This window comes from Hyperoodon ampullatus (assembly GCF_949752795.1).
Source record: "Hyperoodon ampullatus genome assembly, chromosome: 13".
In the NCBI taxonomy this organism is placed as follows: Eukaryota; Metazoa; Chordata; class Mammalia; order Artiodactyla; family Ziphiidae; genus Hyperoodon; species Hyperoodon ampullatus.
In genome coordinates, this window is record NC_136926.1 from 73,194,204 (window position 1) to 73,213,804 (window position 19,601).

The window sequence follows — 19,601 nt, forward strand, 5'->3', positions numbered from 1 at the left end:
TTGAACTGCAGAGTACACCAGTGTTTTTTCAAAGATAATATTCTTCATCTTATCAAGTTAGTAGTAATCTATGAGGTAGAAGGAAACTTTTCAGCATAAGAAACTGAATCATTTAATTGACCAGCAATTAGCAAATACCATGAATGACAGTATTTGTACATCATAATATCTTTTTTCCTTAGAAGGACTGACTGAAATAATAGGATTCTAAGTTTAAAGGAATTCAAGCTTTGGAGTTTCAAACTTCATTCTGTCACTTTTAACAATGCATCTTCAGGCATGTTTTTTAACTTTTCTCAACCATTACCTCAGGGGTAATAGGGCTATTATCCACATATAGGGATTATAGGGCTATAATTTATATATTGTATAAATTTATAATTTACGTAATTATCACAAGAGGTTATTGTGGGGATTAAAGCATGTGACAGTACATGGCTGACACAAACCAGTACTCCATTATTGGCAGCTACCATCATTTTGAGAATTTCCCAGTATGACTTGAAAGCTAACGAGTGCACAGGTGTAGTGTTTTTGTGGCCACTGGCAATACTGGACAGTCTCAACCTTGCCCCAATGTTCCCATTTTAACATTGAGATTGGGAACAATTTCAAAAGAGATTAATGTGAGATGAATGAGGACCTACAGTCATGATGATGACAGGCTTAAGGCTGGCTTTAGAAGAGGGAGGTAGCTACTCAGTGACAGTCACACTAAGTCTGCCACAGCCTCAGCTGGGCGGGCTTTTAAAAAGCATCCTGGGCCCAGCCCTGAAATTCGGATTCTATTAGTCTGGGATGAGGCCCAGGCACCAGAATTTTTACAGTCCCAAGTGACCCCAATGCGCAGGAAGGTTGCTTATGACAGAATCTTATTGCTCTATACACTAAACAAGAAATTTTTAGGAAATGCTAGAGGCAGCCATGTGTGGGGAGCTGGGTGGGTGGAAACGGCTGTAGGACATTGACAAAGTCAGTATTTAAGTCATTTGAATTGCTACAGTATTAGCCTGCCATCTGTCTCCAAAGCAGGTCAGCTACACAAGTACCAAAGGCGAAGGGGGCTGCTGGCATGAGGATCACCTATCAGGAAGAGGTTTCAGGCAGGAAAGGGCCGTGAGATGAGTCCCACGAGAGGAGGAACTCAGAACCAGGTGTCTGTGAGGTGGACACTCGGCAGGGAAATGGGATGGGCTTGTGACGCTCAGATTACAGGGACAACCAGAGAAAAGGGAATGCAAGTCCACGTGCGTGAGGTGCGCTGCTCGGGTTCTTGGTTTGACATCAACACAATCTTGACTCCGTAACCCCCACCTAATCCCACAGCTCTCCCTCAGTATTTAAAACTTTTAGCCCATTTATACAATTAAAATCTAATCTAATTGAGCCTAACCTCGTCATCTAAATTCTGATCAAATGAACTGCCTAGTTGCATCCAGTTAGAGCTCATTCCCATTCTTACACGTATTTTTCATTTAAAGATAGAGGCCAAATATACTACAAATGCCCCATTTCCATCTGTCATTTTACTTAACTGCAAAATAAGATATAATCTAATGTGTCCAAAATTAATACAAAAAGGATAAAAATGATGTAACTAGGACCCACATCTGATTTTTAAAAACCATTCCTTTCCATTACCATGTACTTTTACTAATACCTACCAAATTCAGGAATATCTAGTTTCACATGTACAAATCATGAAAAATAAAGATTTTAAAAAATGCAAAAGACATGAACTAATTAATGTGAAACAGAGACGATCAGCTTAAAAAAATTAAGTCAGCAAAGAATTTTTACGTGTATCCATTTATTGATTGCTGGGAATAGAGCTTATTGAGGATACATGACATGCATTTTGGGCGAAAATTAACCAAATCTGAAATGAAGCCATTCAATAAGCCTGCAAGTTAATAAATTAGCACAGATTAGACCTAAAGACACAGTGTGGGGTGACTCCAAAAGCCATGCAGGGCTGTCATGAAGATTCCAGCTGCAAATACTTTTGGAACTTATTTACTTTTTAAAAATAAATTTATTTATTTATTTATTTTTGGCTGCGTTGGGTCTTCGTTGTTGCGCGTGGGCTTTCTCTGGTTGCGGTGCATGGGCTTCTCATTACGGTGGCTTCTCTTGCTGCAGAGCACAGGCTCTAGGCACGAGGGCTTCAGTAGTTGTGGCTCACGGGCTCCAGAGTGCAGGCTCAGTAGTTGTGGCACATGGGCTTAGGTGCTCTGTGGCATGTGGGATCTTCCTGGACCAGGGGTCAAACCCGTGTCCCCTGCATTGGCAGGGGGATACTCAACCACTGTGCCACCAGGGAAGCCCTGGAACTTATTTATTCTTAATTACTTAGGAGCTACCAGGGAAGAGTGAAGATCACCCTGCCTCTTTAGTTTGAACTAATGCTAGGAAGAATGCTGTTCACTGGAGTGCCAAAAAACAAACTGCTCTTACTTCAAACTGTTTAAGGCCATTCTTTTACAAATTCTTCCAAATAAATTCATATGCTTTAGAATTATATAAGCAGCTATCAGATTTAGAAAAGATTAACAACTGAGGCAAAAGACTATTCATTTCATTCCTGTATCTACTGCTGATTTATACTCTGTTCTAATACTAGCAGATTTTTACAGCATGTTGTCAATTTTTCCCCACGGTGTTTGTTTTAACTCACTGATACAATAAAATGATATAAATTAAAGAATCCCAGTTACACTTAAAAGGACAGAAAGATTAAGTTACTGGAATGTCTCAGACTACAAGTTAAAACTAATCATATATGTGGTATATATGACACAAAGATTACAACCTAAAATTGGATAAAATGCTGAAATATACTCATGACTGCCGAGTTACATGCCACATATTTTCCCCCAAACTTTGTAATGGGTTTTTTTTCTTAAAATGACACCATCAATGTCACTTGATATTCACATGATTTGGATTGCTTTTCATGGTAGCAGGAATAAAAAACAAAAAGAGAAAACAGAAATGGATATACCCCAGTGGAATAAAAAAGGGAAGATTTTGGCTGTTGTTTTTTTTTTTTAAAGAGGCGGCCTGTTCCTTCCATGAACCGTGTTCTTTCCTTAAATCTCCAGGAGGAATCGGTTATGGCTTGCAGCGCTGGACAAATCGAGGGTATAAGCATACATCTCGGATGTGGTATCTATCCAGAATCCAGGTTAAGAATCGTTCCAAGCCCAGGCCATAGCCTCCATGTGGACATGTGCCATATTTTCTCTGTTTAAAAAGAGAGAGAGAGAGAGGGAGAGCGATAGAGAGGAATAAATGCTCAGTTTAAAATTTTGTCCAGAGTCTCCCTGGCAGTCCAGTGGTTAGGACTCTGCATTCACTGCCATGGCCCCAGGTTCAATCCCTGGTCGGGGAACTAAGATCCCGCAAGCTGCACGGCATGGCCAAAAAAGAAAATTAAAAAAATAAATTTTGTCTGAAATAGTTAAAATTTTCTACTGTAAAATGAGTCAGCTTATTGTGGTTAAGAATTCAACCCCTTATAGCCGATTCACTTTGCTGTACAGCAGAAACTAACACAACATTGTAAAGCGACTATACTCCAATAAAAATTAATTGAAAACAACAACAAACAAAACAACAAAAAGAATTCAACCCTTAATCTAAACTCCTTCATGGACCACATGTGAAAAAATAATTTGGTATGAAAAATAAACCAAGGATTTGCCACCCTGGAAAGAAGAGATTTCAAACTTTTAAATTAAGTTAATGTCTGTGTTTATCAGAAGAAAATGAAAGACTAGATATTGGTAGGATCTAATGACATTTTAAAAAATTCAGTAGCTACAAGCAAGGCCAGGAGTTAATAGGTTTTCAAATTAAGTTAACGTATTATTGGCCAAAGATAAAACTAGCAGTATTCACATGCCACATTATTATAACCATGAAACTGAATATAGCTCATTCAAATGTCAAAGTATCACCCTGAATACTTCCCTTTTAAAAATTTCAATTTATACAGAACTATTACAGTGAAGAAAAGTTAAAGTGATTAACAAAATTCTTTTTACCTGATCTGTGTACCAGTAATAGGGAGTGGGGTCAATTCCTTCTCTTTTATAACCTGCCAGTATCTCTTCATTATCCCAGATACGCATCGAGCCTCCCACAATCTCACCGACATTGGGCATCAACACGTCGACCTTTCAAAATGAGTAAATAAAATGCGGTTACTACTAGGCTCTCAGTCACGGCTTTGCTCTAGAGTTTAAATGAAAATCACAATTAAGCTCCTATAACTAAAGGAGAACAATGATCATGCAAAATTCAGATATTATTCAAATTCTATAATTTAACAAGACAGGTTAAACCCAATCAGAGGACAAAAAACATTTAAGTACTGTAGATTTATAATGAAATATTTGCTGTGAGCTGTATCTTATTCCAGTGGCAGTGCCCGCCCCTTTAAAAAGCAAAATCTCTAATACTATTTGAATCCCAAACTGACAGATTCGGTAAGGCGGGAATCCTCGGGACATCGTTGCATATAGAAGGACTTGATCTCCACAGGAAATCGACACAGCAAGATGGGCTCATTAATGGTGTCTGTCATCAGTCTCTCAGGAGCTTCGGGGATATCCTGAGGTTAAACAGGACTTCATTAACATTTACAACTTGAAAGGCAATGAGACAGAAGCAGCTCTTTGACCCAGTAGCAGCCCTTCATCTTATTCATGCAACAGAGTCCAGAATACACACCCACCCATAACCCATAACCACGTGGGTGCTAAGGACAATTTCTGCAAAACGAACTGTAAATAGATCTGCCTCCTCCTACAGTGTATCTGTGCCATATTGCTTGAGGAACGAAAACACACACAAAAAACAAACAACCTCCCAGATACGGCTCAGTTATTTTTTTTTTTTTTCCAGTGGCCAGTGTTATCTAGGTCTGAAGCAAACGCAGTCCACTCAGTCCCACAAGGCATAAGATCACCAGTAAATGCTCTACAACATCAGTGATCTACACACAGAGTATGTTATTAATAACACCAATCTTTAAACTCTCCTGTTCTCTCTGCTTCTTTCCTGTTACAATAAATCTGCATGCCTTCAGTGGCAGTAAGACACAGTCATAAGACAAATAACCAGTGTCAAGTTTATAAGTGGAACCACACCTGGAGTAGTTAGCCAAGACAGGTTAGATGATGATGAATCAAGTTAATCTGCTTCCCTCTCAAACATCCTTCAGTAAACCACACATAAATTCAAGTTAAAAGTGAAAACTCATGTCCCAGTAAAAACAGATTGAGAGAATTGGACAAGACTCATTGATTTGTTTAATGTAAGAACCTGAGAGGGAGCTTAGCCATCACCTGGCACAGCTGTTTTCAAGCTCTCGTCCCTGGAGCCCTGCGTCGTCTAAAGTCCAGAGAGGAAACGGGAGGTGAGTGGGAGAGCTCTGGTCTCTCCGCCTGTAACTGCTTTACATACTAGAGTCCTTCATACAATTGAACTGGGGGAAAAGGGGTCGTACTGCACATTCCGAAAAGTTTGAAGTCCTCTTCTCTGCTCTAGCGCCCTCGTGTGTATGGGATGATACTGACACAAAGAGGAAATGCTGACACACATGGAGGACTTGCTGCGCCTCGGCCCTGCTAAGCATTTAGCTCATTAAGTTCTCATAACTTTGCAAGGTGGACGTTACCTCCAAGGCAGAGATAGAGAACCAGAGAGCGGGGTCACTGGCCTTAAGTTACCCAGCAATAAGGACAGAGGTGGGAGCAAAGCCCACCTGGGGGGCTTCTTACTCCAAAGCTTGTGTTCTTTCCACTCAACCACACTACTTTGCTGAGTGCTGGGTGCTAACAGTTCTCAGGTTTTCAGCACAGAATTTGGTTATTATACATCATCAACTGAATTCATGATACAATAAAAGTAATTTACATAGACCTAGTACACTGTCTGTCCTCTGTAAATTCTTTCTAAAAACGAAAGAAAACTCTAGTTAGCAGCTATTACTCACATTTCATCTGTAAAACGGATTTGCAAATACTATGTAAAGAGTGGTTAAATGCACAGGGAAGAGGGCTTAGAATAACGTTAACAATCTATACCCCCAAAACATGCTGGGAGGGTGCTCCTGGGCAAGACAGACATGCTCAGTGTATCTGGGGCACCGGGCCACCTTCCCCAACAAAGCCTCCTCTCTTGGTTTTGCATTTTAATCAGTGGCGATTTTCTTCTTTGAATTGCCTCCATATGAAGGAGTTATAATTCACCGTTTTGGGGGGAGGAATCCTTTTTGAAAGAGCCAGGCGGTTTCTCCAGAAAACCAAAACAAATATATACACATACCAACACTTTGCATGTGATTTCAAAGTTTATAACGTTCTTAAGCATCCTGCCAGTCTAGAGAATTACAGCTAGAGCTTGTAAGTCAAGACCACAGAGTGATCATGGAAGAGGAAAGAGATAAAGGATGGGACGTGAAGGCTACAAACTTGCTAATATTTACTGAACACCACAGAAAAGGCACTGCTCTAAGGTCTACTCTACATCTACTAAGCCATGGATCCTCAGACAACCCCAAGGAGAAGGGTCCATGGTTATCATTTATTTGACAACAGCAGATGCCTTCCGCATTACTCGTTAATTAACCGGAAGTAGCAATCCACTTAAGCACAAGGCTACCTTTGAAACAACGACTAGAAAGGAATACATACCTCTCCAAATTCATAGAAAGTTCCATCTTCTTTCTTTATATTGTGTTCTTTTAGCCACACAATAGCATCTGAATAGTTCATCCGTTTGAAAGGCCGTTTGGGGGGCTTGAAGTTCTACAGTAGAAAGGAAAAATACAGTGTATATAAAGAAACCATTCACACTAACATTTCCATTTTAAGAAACACTATTTATCATTATTATAAAATATTATTTCAGACTTAAAAACAATGTGGTGAATTCCCTGGCGGTCTAGTGGTTGACTCCACACTTTCACTGCTGAGGGCCTGGGTTCCATCCCTGGTCGGGGAACTAAGACACGCAAGCCATGTGGCGTGGCCAAAAAAAAAAAAAAAAAATCTGTCTGGAAATGAGTAAAGGGAGTCAAAAAGTATAAAATTCCAGTTATAAAATAGGTAAGTTCCATTAACAAGATGTAATGTACAGCATGGTAACTAGAGTTAATAACTCTGTATTGTTTTAGATATATAAAATTATTATGCTGTACACCTAAAACTAATATAATGTTATATATCAATTATACCTATATATATATTAATCATTTATTTCAAAGCTCACAAAGCTATTAAACCTATAAAAACCTAAAAAAAAATCTATTGAAAAAACCTAAAAAACATAAAAATCTAAAAAAAAGACTTCACTGCCTTCCGAACAGGATCCTAATTTTGTGTTTCCATACGATGGCAGACCTACCGGGTTGAGGTCATGCACTACGCTTGCTGCGGGTGATTTCAAGACTCTATCGACCACGTCACAGACCAAGTCCTCCAATCGGTTCAGGAGCTCCTCAAAGGTCAGGAAAGGGCACTCTGCTTCCACGTGAGTGTATCTGAGGAACAAGACAGTAGCTCAGAGCCTCTCTTCTTTTCACAAAGTTTCTCTTAAGCAAGGGTTTTAATGCTGGGAAACTGTCCAGAAAGGGAAAACTCCCACCCTGCTAATCAACTCCCAACTCTCCAAAGCAGTTTTAGCCCACCTGCCTTCCTTTCCCCCTTAATAGTCATTTCTTGTTTATTCCTCAACACATAAAGGATCAAGACAAAGTGAATGAACAGACCTTAGTGAGTTATGGCCTAAGAGGCAACGCTTCTTAGACAGTTTCCATTAGTTTACTCAACTGCCCTTCAAATAGCCTCGTAACACATCAGAGGTTTTTACACAGACATCATTTACCTACATCAAGGTTGCTTCTCTAAACATATTTTCTTTAAAAAAAAAAATTTTTTTTTAAATAAAAACAAAATGACAATTATGTACTCAGCCAGGTGCCTTCGTGTTCTGGATTGTTCTGCCCTGTATGACTGTGCGATACAAAAAACATCTCCCAGAGCTGGAATGCAGGTCTCCAGGTACAGCTGAGAGGACTGAGTCAGATACGCCTCCTCTCCAAAATAGTCCAGCTTGAAGAGTGTTGCACCGCCTTCCACTTGTGTTTGCACTAACGTTGGAGGACTGATCTATTCAGGTGTAAAGGAGTAAATAAAGGCCTTCTGTGAGCACCACTGTTCAGGCTCAAAAATGCCAAAAGGCATTGTTTGCAAAGCATGATGACGCATACTTACTTCGTAGTACCCCCTATCGAAGAAGTGATCTCTAAAGCACCTGGTGACCACAGAACGTGCTTTTAGGATTTTGGACATGTTTTCTCCCCGGATCATCATGTGTCTGTTGTTGAGCTGGACGTCAACGTCAGACTCCTCATTGATTAAGTTATCAGCGCCTCCAGCGGGGGCCAACCCGATCAGTTCCCAGAAGTCACAATTCAGCTCATGGCCCCCTGGAGCCTACATTTTTTAAAAAGGGGTAGGGAGGGAGAAGGAAACAGAAAATTTACCGTATGAAAGATTCTAATTTATATAAAAATGTTTAGTAAGCTCATATTTCTAAGAACCTTATCATTATTAGCCTACCCTTCTAAACCGAAGACCCAATAACTGAATTTTATACTTATTTAATATTTCTTTCAGACTAAATACACATACACAATTTTTAAAAAATAGAAAAGTACAAACCATAAAATAAAATAAACTATAATCCCACGACTCGGAGTAACCACTAACTATTGTCAACATTTTGGTATATCTTTCTAGCCTTTGCCCAATAATTTAAAAGTAACATAATACGCACATTGAAAAACTCCTTACATACAAAGGTTTTACTAAAAGGTGTTTCTCTTTGGAACACGTATATATCTAGTAAAAATTCAAACTCTCCCTACTAATTCCACTGAAAGCATTACATTTTAGAAGCCACACAGTATGAAATATATAGCTATCTTGGTACCAAACACTGGATAGCAAGTAATAACACAAAAACCATATATAGCTATCTTGGTACCAAACACTGGATAGCAAGTAATAACACAAAAACCATTCCATTTTGCAATCACATTACTTGCAAGGAAAATTCAGTAAACTTGAACCAGATATTCACTCTTAACATAGGTTCTTCACATAGACTCTGGGAGACTCTCTTTTATCAGTATTTCTAGTCTATCAGGAGGACACTATGGACTCCCTCTGGTGGTTGATATGTCACGTCTGTTTGTTTTCTTTCCCAACAAACAAATATAACCACAACTGTTACTTGACCAATAATTACCAACAAGTAACTCTAACTGGTATAGGTTACATGCCTGTTGGCTGGGGAACAAACAACTGTCTGACTATCAAACCTAGCTTTAAGTTTTTAAAAAAGAGGCTTTCAAATTCTATTTTAAAAGTTTCAGATTTATTTTACTTTATTTATTAAATATTTATTCGGCTGCGCCGGCTTTTCGTTGCAGCATGCAGGATCTAGCTCCCTAACCAGGGATCGAACCCGGGCCTCCTGCATTGGGAGCAAGGAGTCCTGACCACTGGACCACCAGGGAAATCCCCAAAGTTTCAGATTTAGATCACTGTTATTTCCTGAAAAACTTTTGGTAGACTAAATTTTCATTTCCACTTCGCTGAAAAATTATTCACGTACACACAGCAAATTGTTCTCACCCATGAAGTTTATTCAGGAATTCCTTAGGTTCAAAATCCCTGAGATCGTTACAAGGGCACACAACCTGTACAGTCTATGTACCTCACCAGAAAAGGAAAAGGCATTCTAAATTTAGCAAGTGCATCACATTTGTATATTTATATGCCAAATACCAAAAGTATCGATACAAATAAAGACACTGGAAAACAAACAAGTACACAACTCCTCTCTCAGTGAGGAACTCAACGCACTCACCTGCTTGCCCTTTGGGGTAAGATTTAGCATTCCATACACTGCGACACTACTCTCAGTGGACAAGACTACTCCATTGTAACACAGACACTGTAAGAAGATCAAGTTCAAATTCAGTTACTCACATTTACATTAAAATAGTCTACCATATAGAAAGCAAAGGGAATTATTTACAAACAAGTTCTCTCGTCCAAAACTAGTAAAATAAGACAGCCATCAAACATTTATCTTTACACAGATACACGTATATATATGTAAATACATATTTTACATACATACACATGAATAAATAACACTAGCCCATATCTCTCAAAAATATCTGGAAAGTTCATTTCTCTTTTTCGTTAAAATTTAGACTATTAAAATAATACACAGAGTTCACTTAGACTATGATAATCAATACTTGCTAAAATCATTAGGAGAAAAGTGATGGAAAACTTTATAAAGGAGGGATCAGACCATCAACATCTGAACCCACTAATCATAAAGACAACCAGAATTATGTGCTTCATGATGTGATGTCATTGGAAGAATACAGCTTTGTCCATGAAGTAGTTATATCAAGAAGAAAAAGAAGCAGAACATGAATCTGACCAGACCTAACCTCCAGCTTATAAGAAATACAAAGGATACAGGAACATGTTAAATGACACCTTATGATGCAATCAACCAAATCCAGAATGTGAGAAGTCCCACAGGACCAATGACCAGACTTTTTCCAATAAATGGCAAGGGGGAGTGGGGTAGAGAAAAGAGAATGAAAAGGGAGATCTGTTATAGATTAAGAGTGTTTTCAGAGACATATCAACTAAATGCAACATGTAGATCTTGTTTGGATCCTCATTCAAACCAACCAACTGTAAAAAAGACATCATGAATCAATTGGGAGAATCTGACTAGATATTTAGGAGTTGTGCTAATTTTGGGGGTGTGTGATAATGGTAGTGTGGTTATATTAAAAATATTTCTTCTTGGTGATGCATATGCAAGTATGTTTGTATGAAATCTGATGTCTGGGAGGTAAAAGGGGGGAGCAGTGAACCAGAACTGGCCAAATATTAATCATTACTCGTTATGGACTTAACGTGTATCTGCTGCAAATTCATATGTTGAAACCCTTCTCTGCTCTCTGCTATGTGAGGATGAGCACACTACAGGAAGTGGGTAGTCTGCAACCCAGAAAAGGGCCCTCACCAGAACTTGACCATGCCGGCACCCTGATATGGACTTCCAACCACGAGAACCATGAGGAATAAACTTCTGTTGTTCACAAGCCACCCAGTTTATGGTACTTAGTTACGGCAGCTCAACTAAGACGTTACTGAAGCTGAGTGATGAGCATGTGAGGTTTCCTCCTACTGTTCCATTTTTGAGATGTTGGAAATTTTCCACAATAACAGTTAAAATAAGTACGGACCCTAAGATTCCCAAAACTAACAATAAAGTAACCTATTGAAAAAAACTGACTTTTCATTGTAAATATCAAAATATTTACCAAATCATCTGACAAGACACACTGGAGATAACCCGTACCATCCCGCAACACCAGAAACATTAAATTCTTTCCTAAAAACGAGAAAGAGAAGTTTAGCTAGATTGTTCGAGAGGCACTTGAAAGCACTTTCTCATAATTTAATCTTATGTAAAGGAACCGCCACGGTTAAATGTTGAAAGTTCAAACCTCCCACATGGCCCCATTCCTCTGAAGGGTTCACCAGTAATATCACTACTCAGTATCTGGAAAGTATTTTGCCTTCTTCATTTTTCAAATCCTTCATACTTTTAAACCCTATGTGAGCCTCCTGACCCGCATGATCATGGGAAAGCAAGACAGTAAGCATGGGAGTCGAGGGATTAAGTCTTATTCACTGTTGAGTCCCCTGCAATACCTAGCAAAGCGCATTCAGCGGGGGGGGTGATATATACTGCCGCACAGAAGCACTCTTGGTTTTTTATGCCCCCTTTCTTTTTACGAAGGATTTGACAACCACTTACAGTAAAAGACATATAATAAAATAATAAAATCAGAAAGAGAAAGCAAAACATCAGGCCAAGTACAAATATACTAATTATAAAAATCAACATCACTGCCATCAGTAAGTTTCAGATTTGACTCTGCACTTCCGGTAATATACCCCCTGCTTTCCTTAAAGAATTCAATTCAATTAGACAAATATTTCCCAGATACCTCCTGATCACTGTGACTGCTTACAGTTAAGTACCATTTAAATAACTTTTAAACTTTCAATAGTCATATTAAATAAGAGCCAATTTAGGATACAAATTAGTACTTCCTTTAAAAAGCTAGCATTCTCAAACAAAAATACCCCCAAGTAAATGTTTTTTTTAATGTTCTTCATCATCTAAGAGCAGGGATATCGAAAATTAAAGAGAGAAAAGGACAGCCATGCCAGTTACCTTGCCTACGCAGCCTGTGGACCCAGCCAAATACCTTTACTCTTTGGCCTCTATATCCTTCTAATTCACGAATCTTCACCTGTCAAGTTAAAATAAAAAACATTTGACCCAGCATGTCATTTATCACATACCAACTTTGTCACGAATTTTAGATAGATGGCAGAAAAGTGTTAAAAATTCACGAGTGGTGTAAGACTTCTGACAGTCACTCTACTACAGGTCAGAGCCAAAAAATTTCACCACACTGGAGGGGTTAAAAAAAAAGAAAAAATCCAAGTCTTCTTTCTCTTAGTGTAAAACTGTCAGTGAAACAACCAGAACTTCAGATATTGTTATATAAAATCAATGAATTCACAATAGCAACAAGCCTAGTCCACGCAGAGCCCTCTCCCTGACCTCACCATCCCTCCCACCACTCTGGGTGGTGGAAGCTACCGAGGCTGGCTTTCCCTCTGAGGGATGGAGGAGAGAGGGGTGGGGAGGAAGGGGTTGGTGGGTGTGGCCAAGAAAACAGCTTCCTCACTAAGGAAGCAAGAAAAAATGACAATCCAGCAGCAGTCTAACCATGTCCATTCACGGTCCAGCATTCTGGTCTAGAAAGAATATAGACATAATCAAATTTCTAAACCTTTTTCTTTATTTAAGAAATCATGAAAATATTGGATTTCAACCTCTTCTTTTTACTGTGAGGAAACTGACACCCCGGGAGGGTAAAATCACTTGTCTGAGACCACACAGCCCACCAGGCCTGGATTCCAGGGCTGCTAGCTTTTAGTCGGGACATAATTCGTTCAACATGCAATTACTAAATTTTATCAAAAAATGAGCCCCGCAAGGACCAGCCTCATAACTCTCAAACATTATTGTGCTCTCTCCCTTTTGAAAGAAGAGACAAACAGTGCAAAGGAACAAAGCACGTGGCATGCCCCTCAGACACAGAAATAATAGTTTGACTCCGTGAGTCCATGATATTTGAAACGATACACATCACACTTACGCAATTTGGCTCTGGAAGACTTGGGTCGTTTTTAATGGTAATCTTCTTTGCTTCTTCCAGGTTCTTCTCTCTTCGTAAATTGTCTTCTGCCTAGTTTTAATAACCGGGCAATTTGTTAACATGGCTTCTGGTGTCCCAACTTGAAAAAGGTTCACAGAGCAAATCTACTGCTCACCTCTTTCTTTTCCCGGGATTCACTCTTCATCTGTTCCCTGTGCCACAGTTTTCTAATGTTCTTCATCTGTGATTTAGAAATGACATCCCACCTCTGGAGGGATAAACAGATATTTAATGTTTTCAAGACCGCTGTATTCTAATGAAAGTTTCTTCACAAAATCTAATTCTGTAAAGCTTTGGGTCCACCCTACCTCATTTTCTTTTTGTGAATCTACGTAAATGGTAGGAAAGGGTTCTTTTCCAACTGTCATCAAAGCCTTGGGGAGGGAGGGACAAAGAAAAAGGACATTTCTTTAACATTGTACAATGTTTAAAATCAAAATAACACCTGAATTATGAGGTAACTTTGATTACCTAGAACATAATCGAGAGCCCAGAAGAAAGCATAAGACCCCACCAGCCAAAGGTCAATGTCAACAGAAGGAATGGCGGAACATTCAAAGAACATTTTCCTTAAGGTAGAACGTCCTTTCCCAAACAATTCTAGCAAGTTCGGTGACATAGTATATAGTTTCCCATACTAATGGACTAGAAGCAACAGATTTTAAGTGGCCATGGGGACCGACAGGAGGTACGCTGACAAAAACAGAAGAGACAGCTGATGGCAAAGGCCAACTACAGGGCACATCCAGACGATTAATCCTCACGAAGAAACGAGGGAAGTCATGTCTGAAACTCTCAAGAGCATAGTGGTTAGGTACACAGAAGGCTAAGTTTCATTTAATTGGAAAAATCCCTGTGTGTAGAATGTATGTACCTCTTTTCACCAATACTGGGACATATCAGACATCAATATTATCATTTAATATTTTATAGTTTGTATACTTTAAAAAAGTAGATAGTTGAAAGTATGTAAAAGATAAGTGTTTTATTAACTGCTTCAAATATTCCTTCAAATTTTCTCCTAAGTTATCATCAACCAAGAAATGCAATGAATGACTGTCTCTTGTGTAAGATGTGAAGCTTATGAAAACTGACCTTTTCTTAAGACCTAGTTTCCAAACCTGAAAAATACCTTTCATCTTGATTTAACGCTAGTCTCAACTCAATTATTGCTACACAGGAGGAGGAAACCTGGATCTTTTGGAAACATCCAGGAGAGTTCAGTTCCTCCTTTTAACAATTAGACTTTGTAAGGATGTTTGTAAATCACTAAGAATTCATTTACTACCTGACCGTCTGTACTGATCCCTCCTTTGTTAATCACTGATATTTAAAGAGTCAAACTGTGATTCTCCAAATCAGAATGGCACACTTCTGCTGACAGCGACGTTTTGCAAACATTCATCTAAACACTACTGTCAGTTCTGGGCAGCCACAGGAATCACCCCAACAATCCAAAATGAGAAAGATTTCCCTCTAAGAGTTAAAAAATTAAGACCCATGGTTGACACACCAAAACATAACCAGAGTATGAGCTAAAAGAGGAGAGAATGGTCCCAGGACAGGAACACTTGATAATAACCTAAATGAATACTGTAACAAAGCTCACAAGAAAGGGGGATTGGCCAGACACAGATACACAGAAAGAAGTGGCAGGGCAGTGCGCTTCCTGGTGCTGTCCTGGGAGAGGGCTTTAATCAACTTCCTTATGTAGCAGCTGTAGCCATTCCAGTCTACAGGCAAGCCCACGGCTACTTGCAGAGGGATGTCTTCTCAGCCCACACTGTAACCCGATGCCATCAGGTACCTACTCAATCCTGAGTCGAAGCTCTCAAAGAACCCATCTGAACTGTATTTGGCATTCCACGTAAGTCTGCTTAAAGAGAATATGCTAAACTCATTGGAGGATTCTACACCCTGAGAAATAATAATATATTATTAAATTAGCATTCTGGCTTTAGGCTCCAGACTCATGAGTTCCTGAGTGTCTGCTCTGTTCTTGGTACTGATAAAAATCAGGTCTTTGAGTCTCAAGGCTCAAGATCACATCTGGATTCGAGTGGTAAATTCACCGAGAGAACTCTTAGGAGTCAGTTTGGAAGAAATGTGAGCATAAACTCAGATGACGAAATGTGAGCATAAACTCAGATGACTAAGGGAAGATGATTTTTAGTTCTACAAGAATTAAAAAACTGGCCAACTGACTCACTGGAGAGAAAAATTCCGAGATGCGATACCATATAGTAAGGAAGAAAAGAAGACACCTATTAAAAATGTTCAAGGGGAATTCCCTGACGGTCCAGTGGTTAGGACTCGGCGCTTTCGCTGACAAGGGCCCAGGTTCAATCCCTGGTCGGAGAACTAAAGATCCCACAAGCTCTGAGGTGCGGCCAAAAAAAAAAAAAAAGTTCAAAAAAGTTTAGATGTAGATCATCTAATACCCTTAAAGCTACATATCTGTATACACCCCTTACTTGCCCTTTTCGGAAAGTTCTCTTCAAACCTAGTGCTTTAAATAAAACTCCTGACAAGTCACGTAATAACTGACATGAGTCATTAATAAATGCAAAGTCGTTTTCCTAATGAGAAAGAGGCTCTACCTTAAGGCCTGTTTTAAAAGGTTTCTCCTTGGTTCCATCACCAGTAGCATCACTTCCCTCTCGGTCTGAGACATACAGCTCTGCTGTTTCACAAAAAGAGAATAAGTTACTCACTTGGCCAATAATTATCAGTCACCTCATACTGCAGCTACTTTATCCATTCTTTATCTTTGTAAACAGAACAAGCATCTGATTGGTAAAAATTATCAAGGTCCGAAAGAAATTATATCATAATTATTTTCCCACTCCCCTATCCAAGGACATCCATCCCATAGAAAGGGATTAGTTAAATTTAGCTTTTCAAAAGGAACTTTGATCATTTTCATTCGTGGTGCTGCTTCTATCTACTCGAATCCCCAACAGAAAGCAATGGCTTTTCAGCTGGCCAGACCAAACTGGAAGCTTGGATGTTGTACCTTAAAAGCCAGAGTGACCCTGGAGAATTCACTTAACCTTTCTGGGCTTGTTTCTGAGCCTATAAAATGAGGACAACAATACCCATCTTGAAGTACTGAGAATGAAATATATAAATCAGATATGCTGGTGCTAGAGCACAGAAATCAAATAAATACCGGTTTTCTCTGGTCTTTAAAGGAAACCAAAGCTCTGAGGTTAAACTGAAGAAGGCCTCACAAGGAGTAAGCGAGCAGAGACATCAACCCAGGTCTCCTGAATCTCTTCCTTTTCCTACTGCACCAGATGGTCTCCCAGGAAATCTCAATATAAGTGAGGATATGTGAAAAAGAATTCGCATTCTGAAGTCCTTTCCTGCCGGTCACTTGGAAGAGTCACATATTTGGGGTCTGCCCTGAGGTCTGGCCATGCCTCGCTCTGCCTACGTCTCAGCTGAATCACGGGATTTCTCGCAGTGGGGCCGGGCCGGGAGCGGCCGCCACCCCAGCCGGGGCACCCAGGGCTCGAGGGGAGCCGGGCCTGCTCCGCGAGCCAGGACCCAGGGTGGGTCCTGGCCCCTCCTCCCTCCCACCATTCACGGAAACAGCGACGGGGCGCCCACTCTGCGCCAGGCACCAGGGTAAGTAAGAGCTGTATTCGGCCGGAACAAGGCTGCTGCCCCAAGCAGGAGCGCTGCGCCGCGCCACTTACACACCCCGGGGTCCCCGAGCCTCACTCACCTAGCACCATCCCCGCGGTCGCCCTGGTCACCTCCAAGGACATCGCCTCCAACACGCCGCCGCCTTATCACCCGCAAAGTGCACCGGCGACTTCCTCAACTCGAAGGTTGCATCAGATAATGTCGTGCAGAAGTCGTCGCAGTAAGTCACCCGAGCGTCGCGGCTCCATTGGTTACAGGAGGTTACGGAGCGTGGGCGAGCGGCGCCGCAGCCGCCATCTTTGGTCCGGGCCTAAGCAACTTCCGGGTATGGCTCCGCCCCGCTCCCCTCGCTCCCTCCCCGTGAGCTGGGGGCTTCCGGGGGCACCAACTGGGACTCCTTGGCTCCGCGACATCCGGGTGGCGCTGCAGTCCCGATCCCTCCGGCCTGCGTCTCCCCAACTTTCCCGCTGAATCTTCCAGTTCCGCGCCACCCCCCACCTCCCGTTGTGGGCACGGTAGGGCCCTTCCGGAAGCCGGATCCTGCATTGCGTTCCACATCCCCAGATGGTGGAATGCTTGTGGAATTAATGTCGTCATCAAATACATTGAGCTCCAGCCACAAGCTGGGGGTGGAGGTAGGGGTTAGGGACAGAGCTAAGGGTAGTCCTGTCTCCCATTCACTAACTGATTTGAAATATGAAGATGTTTTAACTTTCTAACTTCAATGAACGAATGAATGTATTTCTGTATTTGTCACTCGGACTATAGGGTGTGTTTTTATTTTAAGTTGCAAGAATCACTATTATGGAGACCGTGATAACGTGAAAAGAACTAGGGCTTCAAAGCTGGTTGGAATTCTGGTTCTGCCTTTTGCTGTGTGCCGTGGGATAAATGAGCTAACTCGTCTGAGCTTCAATTTCCCTACTTGTGAAGGTTGTGATTAAGTTCACTGCCCAGCAGTCATAGGTACTAAGTAAAGGGTAGGTAACATCATCATTCTCAGCTTAGTGGAATACCAGAGTTTGTCCCTGAATCAAAGGAAAACATACTCTTGTTATGAAAGAAACTCTAAAAATAATTCTGTGCATAGGTTCAGAATCTATCAAAAATATGAACCAGATACTTTTCTTGAAGAATATTTCCCCCAGTTTCACGGACTTTCCTCTTTCCCTCTTTGCTGAATGGTTTCTCTTTGCTCATGTGTTAGTTATCTATTGCTGCAAGGCAAATTCATTACCTCACATAGTTTCTGAGGGTCAGGCCTTCGGGGGTTCTGACACAGGGTCTCTCCGTAATCAAGCTGTGGGCAGGGGCTGCAGTCACCTGATGCCTTGACTAGGTGAGGATCTGCTGCAAGGCGCACTCGTGGCTCTTGGCAGACGGCTGTGGTTTCACGTCAGGTGGGCTCCCCAGAGGGCTGCCAATGACGGGGCAGCTGACTTCCCACAGAAGCAAGTGATAATGAGAGAGAGAGATGGAGAGAGAGAGAGATGGAGAGAGAGGGAGAGAGGCTGTATTGGTTGCCTATGTTGTATAATAAATTGCCCCCAAACTCCAAGCAACAGTCATTTTCTCACATTGCCTGTGGACCAGGAATCTGGGCAAGGCCTAGGTGGGACCTCAGGCTCTGCGTCTCTCAAAAGACTGCAATCGAGGTGTCAGCTGGGGCTAATTTAAGATTTTTTTTTAGCAGTTTGTTTTGAAAGTTGTATGTAAGATTACTCAAAAATACGGAATGCTTCACACATTTGTGTGCCATCTTTGCATGGGGGCCATGCTAATCTCTGTATCCTTCCAATTTTAGTATATGTGCTGCTGAAGTGAGCACAGCCTAAGATTTGTAAATCTCACCTGGGTGATACTTTCCCACACACTCCTGTGGGTGTTGTCAGGATTCAGTTCCTCACAGGCTGTTGGACTGAGGGCCTCAGTTCTTCGCTGGCTCTTGGCCAGAGGTCTCCCTCAGCTCCTTACCACGTGGGCCTCTCCGGTGGGCCGCTTGCTTCATCAGAGCAAGCGAGCAGGAAGGAGAGCATGCAGGCAAGATGGAAGCCACGGTCCTTTGTATCCCATCACTTTTGCCATATTCTGTTCATTAGATTCGAGTCACTTGGTCCAGCCTACACTCAAAGAAAGGGTTTTACACCAGGGCACGACTACCAGGCGGCAGGAATCATGGGGCCATCTTAGGAAGCTATCTGCCACAACAACTAAACCCCGAGCTGTAGTGCCTTTTCATAACCTAACCGATGGATGACATTTCATCATTTCTGCTATATGTTACTGATCACACAGACCAACCCTAGTATAATATGGGAGAGGACTACACGGGGGGTGAATTCCAGGGGGTGGAGGTCACTGGGGGCCATACTAGAGGCTGACACCACAGCCCAACCAATGAATTTCTCCCCTTCATCCTGCTCTGAGCCCCCAGAGGCTGGCTTATGTGGACACATCAATGAGCTCTCTGGCTTCTGGTCAGATGCAGCCAATGGGGAGCACTGGCAAGGAAGGAGTGAGGTAGGGG

At 41.2% G+C, this 19,601-nt stretch overlaps 1 protein-coding gene across 1 annotated transcript; it reads right to left on the minus strand.

Annotated features, from left to right (window-relative positions):
- Positions 1-2,896: 2,896 nt before the first annotated feature.
- NARS1 (asparaginyl-tRNA synthetase 1) lies at positions 2,897-17,200 on the minus strand. Its single transcript, XM_079717570.1, has 15 exons — positions 17,154-17,200; positions 16,021-16,103; positions 13,729-13,794; positions 13,536-13,628; positions 13,361-13,450; positions 12,364-12,442; positions 11,441-11,511; positions 9,949-10,035; positions 8,286-8,507; positions 7,981-8,180; positions 7,417-7,552; positions 6,705-6,818; positions 4,487-4,618; positions 4,050-4,181; positions 2,897-3,246 (listed from the first exon to the last, which is right to left on the minus strand). Exons 1-15 carry the CDS (start codon positions 17,194-17,196, stop codon positions 3,115-3,117), a joined length of 1,680 nt encoding a protein of 559 aa, XP_079573696.1. The 5' UTR covers positions 17,197-17,200; the 3' UTR covers positions 2,897-3,114.
- Positions 17,201-19,601: the final 2,401 nt, after the last annotated feature.

Coding starts and splice junctions, on each gene's coding strand:
- NARS1 (XM_079717570.1), bottom strand. CDS start 17,196: ATGTCCTTGGAGGTGACCAGGGCGACCGCGGGGATGGTGCTAG. Junction 8,508..9,948: donor TTACCCCAAAGGGCAAGCAG/GTGAGTGCGTTG, acceptor TAAAAAATGTAG/GCTCCAGGGGGCCATGAGCT. Junction 3,247..4,049: donor ATTACTGGTACACAGATCAG/GTAAAAAGAATT, acceptor CTTTTTAAACAG/AGAAAATATGGCACATGTCC.